The 5,000-nt window shown below is 43.6% G+C and overlaps 1 protein-coding gene across 5 annotated transcripts in view; it reads right to left on the bottom strand.

Annotated features, from left to right (window-relative positions):
- Positions 1 to 5,000, bottom strand: part of arhgap29a (Rho GTPase activating protein 29a) — a 52,364-nt gene that overhangs the window by 18,865 nt on the left and 28,499 nt on the right. For 4 of the 5 annotated variants that reach the window (XM_060869499.1, XM_060869498.1, XM_060869500.1 and 1 more), the window contains 2 exons: positions 1,291 to 1,387; positions 972 to 1,044 (listed from right to left, as the gene is read on the bottom strand). In XM_060869499.1, coding sequence (XP_060725482.1) covers positions 972 to 1,044; positions 1,291 to 1,387 — 170 coding nt within the window. Of the gene's footprint in view, positions 1 to 971; positions 1,045 to 1,290; positions 1,388 to 3,168; positions 3,493 to 5,000 lie in introns of those variants that run through there. The other variant, XM_060869501.1, reaches the window with a different exon arrangement.

Raw genomic sequence — 5,000 nt, 5'->3', positions numbered from 1 at the left:
TATACACTCTCACAGAGCTGCGTCAGTGAATACAGGGCAAAACACACTCACACACTTGTATCGTAGCACATGAAGTCACAAATGTTGCTTGAATGTGAGTTACACAACTTGTCGAATATTTTCTCAGATTCCTAAGATGACACTCTCATTTTTATCAGGAAGATATTCCAGAAGTCATTCCAGTTACTCCTCATCCTCATAAAACACTCAGTATTCAGATTTACACATGTGAACTCCTGCTGCGGGTCAAACCGAGTCAGCCCTGCCTCTCTGACCGTATATCACGAGAGACGTCACACTAGTACACCTTTTCCACCAAAAAGACCCGGGTGCTGGTTCAGAGCTTGTGCTGGTGCTGGTTCAAAGTTGGTTCCACTGGCGAACCTTCTAAGAACCGGTTTGTCTTTCCATCAGTTAGAGAGCATCACAGTCTGACGTCACTGTATACGTGTCACGTTACACAGCAACGTTAGCACAGCAGGTTGTAATGGAGAAAGTACATAACGTTATTATATCATTAACACAGAAAAAAGTTAGCCTTAGCATGTAGCTACCTACTATCATGTGTGCTGATAATGTATCATATCGCGGTAAAGTAAAAGTGTATTAAACATTAGTATACTTAAGGTACATTATCAAATGCGCTAACAGTAACCCCGCCCCCAGCCCCGCCCACAGCTCATACTTATGGTACATTATCAAATGCGCTAACAGTAACCCCGCCACCAGCCCCGCCCACAGCCCCTGACACAACCGGTACTAAAGTCTAGACCAGCAACGTTTTGGTGCTACTTAAGAACCACTTTTCCTGGTTCAGAGCCGGTGCTTTGGCTGTCGAAAAAAGAACTGGTTCTAAATTAGGCTCCAAACCAACACTCAAACTGCCTCGGTGGAAAAGGAGCATAGGATGTAGGATGGCTCCTCTGCTTCAGGTGAAACAGTGTTAGTGTATTAGAGTCTGGATGACTTACCCTGCTCCTGCGGGTCTGTGTGAGCCGCAAAGACGATCCGTTCTCTACATCGCCCATAAGGAAGTCAGACACTCTGAGAGACGGCAGAGAAACAGGAATAAAGAAGTCAGAACTTCGTATAAACAAACAGGGAGTCTGAGTCACCGGCGCTATCACACACAGGCACAGATAAAAAACAACCCAGCACTCTGAGACTAATCACAGAGACCAGATGCAGGCGCTTCTACTGCTGACTCAAATCACCACACGGTGGACGTCTCCTGCCCCACTAGAGACTCCTTCCTGCCCCCAGTGACTCACGACAGCTAAAGGCACTCACACATTGCCGAAGGTGAAGGCCAGCGTGTCTATGGACGAGTAGATCTCTCCGAACACCTCCCGCTTGTTGTCCACATTCACTTCCTTGAAGTTCACACCTGTCAGAGGTAGACGTGATTAGAGAGACCGGACAGAGAGACGGTTCTCAGAGGAACTTCTACGGCAGATGATGTCGTTCATGATATTTAGTGTTGCTCACAATCTGTCCTCAATACAGTACTGTTTCAATTCAACTAAAATAATTAAATAATTAATGAAACTTATTTTCTGTACGTTTAACTCTTAAAAGAAAAACCTAAACAATTTGAACAATATTTATAATGATCTAATTATATTAAAAATGTAAAAGATAATAATACTAAATATTAATATTCCAATATTTTAGAAAATATTTTAAAAAGCTTCAGACACTGAAATAGGAAAATTGTTTTATGATATCAGTTACTCATAAAAGAATTTTTTTAACCCAATACCGTTTAAAACAAACAAACAAACAAACAAAAACAAACAAACAAACAAATAAATAAATACATCTTTTTTTCTCTGAGATAAATTTAATCTCTGAATTATTGTTCTGAGGGTTTTGGGGAAATTATGCTTGTAATTCCATGTGTACTACACGCACACACACACACACACGCACACGCACACGCATGCACACACACACACACACACACACACATGCACACGCACACACATGCACACTCACACTCACATGCTCACACACGAACTCTCACACTCACACGCTCACACACACCTCATTTTAATACAAATTGACTATTTTGTCTGTTATTGTAAGTGCTCATTGGAAGGGGGTGTGGCCTGTAGTCCGTACCTCTGCCTGAGACTCAATAACTTCACTAAAACCCCTGAAAGCTTCATTTCTCTTCGAAATCCTGTTAAAGTGTCGTCTATATTTTACTGTGATTACTGTGTAATAATCCACACTAACAGCAGAAAGCCGTAGATGTCAGTAGAAACGAGTCAAACTGTTCTAAAGGTTAGTAGAGCTTCATAAACTATGAAGCAGAACCTCAGAACCTTGGAGTGAGAAGCGTACGCACACATCGGAGTGCGTGTGTTATGTCGTAACTCGTTTCCTGTGTTGCAAATAAACGCAAGGGATAAAAACACCAGCTCAAACGAGCTGCAATCAACCAACCATAATAAATTTCCTGTTAAACCCCATGTAGAAAAAATAAACCAAGAGAAAGTTCTCGTCTCGGCCAAACCCGCCGACGCCATCGGCATTCCAGAGATCTCGCTACTGTTGCGAAGGTTTTCAGGAAATTTGAAACAGCAAAATGGGCGAGTGGTGAAGTCAGAACCCGTCCTCCTCCTCACACGACTCTTACCTCCACACCTCCGACGTCAGCAGGGAGAGCCGAGGTTATGGCTAAGTGTACTGTACTGTATATTGCAGGACTTTTAGAGACACACAACTGTGGAGGTGCTTCAACACTTATAATCTCTGCTGCTAGACTCAATCATGAGGAGAAGTTAAGAGAAACATGAACATGCAGATTGATCTTAAAAAGCAGGACGTTTTCCATTTTGTAAAGCTTGCTAACACTTTATAAGAAGCTCACTGGTGAATCCTTTATGAAATGCTTTGTTAGCACTTCTAGTCAACTGCTCATGGTTCCATTCGTACGTGACTTAGAAACGTGTCAGAAAAACAACTTTTCCTATTAATTATACTGTCATAATTTAGGCTTTGGATAAATCACACTCTAAAGTTCTTCTGACATCGTTAACAAGATTTTCTACATTATTAACCAATTACAAATAACAGAGTCTCTTTACACAAAGAGTCACAATCAGAGTTTCCTGTGTGAACCTCCAAGACGTAAAGCAGCTCCAGATTCCCCAGACTTACCCACTGAGACACTTCCCATCCAGATCTAGTCCAAAAATTCAGCCTGCTAGGTTTAACCAAGGTTCCTTACGATCCAAACAGAAGTCCTACACAGAGCTGTAGATGATTCCTCAAGTTTGTTGGTGGCTCATTTCCTCTGAGAAGAACTCAGAACTCAATGGTGCTACCAGGAACTCGACTCTGAACCTTCCGGTTCTGACCCAGATTTGTTTTTTTTTAGATCATTACTAGATGATATTTGAACACGTTCAAGTCTCTGCCGAGTGTTCTCGATCTTCATTTGCAAAGCTATGGCTGACGGTCACGTCCTCTTTCCAACAACCACCCCAACCACCCCTTCCCTCCCCCAGACAGGACATCCTGATGCTCACGAGAACACAATGGCAGCTCGCTTCAGCCACTCACAGCTCAAGCATGGAAATTACATCATTATGTAAAAATGGGCATTGTTTTGGTTTTCTTCTTCTTCTTCTTTTCTTACTTTCAGAGAAATCAGGCCCAGTTTCTAGCAGCTACATTCAAAGCAGATGAATGAATCCTGATGGATTTGAGACAGTAATCGTTCCTCAGAAAATATACTGATCATGACGTGGATTACAGGTCCCAGGTTCAGACCCCAGGTGTTAACGTCAATCCTGACGAGGGGCTGAAACGTGTGCTGTGGGTCAATCTGATCACCTGGACACATTAAAGATGCATTTGAGCTTGATTTGAAGTTTGTGTGGACAAATTAGCACAGTTACGAAACCCAAGCACAAACATAGTCCCTGTGGTGAAGTTTTACCTTCTTTAACATTACCAGGACAATTCTGTGCTCTTGCTACACAGTGACTGAACTACATCAAATACACACTTTATTTTAGTTTTAACCTCCCTCTCTTTTTATTTGTGTGACACAGGAAATGTGATCAGATGTGTTAAAGCTGTACAGTACGCTACACAACACCATGACCGTGTGGCACGAGGCACGGGGAGAACATGCAAACTCCACACACACAAGGCGGAGGCGGGAATCGAACCCCCAACCCTGGAGGTGTGAGGCGAACGTGCTAACCACTAAGCCACCGTGACCCCCCATGAGGGTTCCTTAGGAATGTTAAAGTTTCAAGAAAAGATTCTTTAGTTTGTGTAGAAACAGAAAATAGGGGCTCGGGAAGTTCCCGGTCTTTAGTGTTTGACTTGGTTTGGTTTCTGAGAATCGATACGCAATCCCGGTCTGGACTGGAGAACATCTCCTTCATCTTCTGAAACATCTGCCACATCCTTCACTTCGCTTCGCTTCACTTCACATCACATCTCTCCACACAGTCGTTCCACCGCTTGAAGTCTTGAATCTTGTGGAACGTCGAGCGATTCTGTACACGAACAGAGGCAGCGTTTGCAGAACCATGGAGTCAGCTCTTTTGTAGAGAAAAACCCACATCACCAAGACAGGAAGTGCAGATTTCCTCCTTCTGATACACAACACTTCCATCGTGGTGCGAGAAAGCGCCTTGGCCTTCTGGAGTCAAACCAAAAACAGCATTGAGTAGTGGGGAGAGCGGGGGGAAGCCAACGAGTGAAGGAGAGAGGGAAATTCCCTTCAGGGCCTGAGAGATTCGCTTTATTTCCACAGATTACGTGACGCTCTGTGTGGAGATGGCAGAAGGCAGGACATGTCAACATGGATACACATTTTTCCCTTCAGGCTGCAGTCCAGAACGCTGTGTGGCGTCTCTGATCCTCCGCTCAACCTCCTGCCAGGTGTGTGTGGGGTTTTACTGAATTCACTGGAGCACAGTCATAGCCCCAGACCAGCAGTGAGGATAGTAATTAACACACCCTGAATGAGG

Source organism: Tachysurus vachellii, chromosome 5 (assembly GCF_030014155.1).
Source record: "Tachysurus vachellii isolate PV-2020 chromosome 5, HZAU_Pvac_v1, whole genome shotgun sequence".
In the NCBI taxonomy this organism is placed as follows: Eukaryota; Metazoa; Chordata; class Actinopteri; order Siluriformes; family Bagridae; genus Tachysurus; species Tachysurus vachellii.
This window is presented reverse-complemented; position numbering and strand designations above follow the sequence as displayed.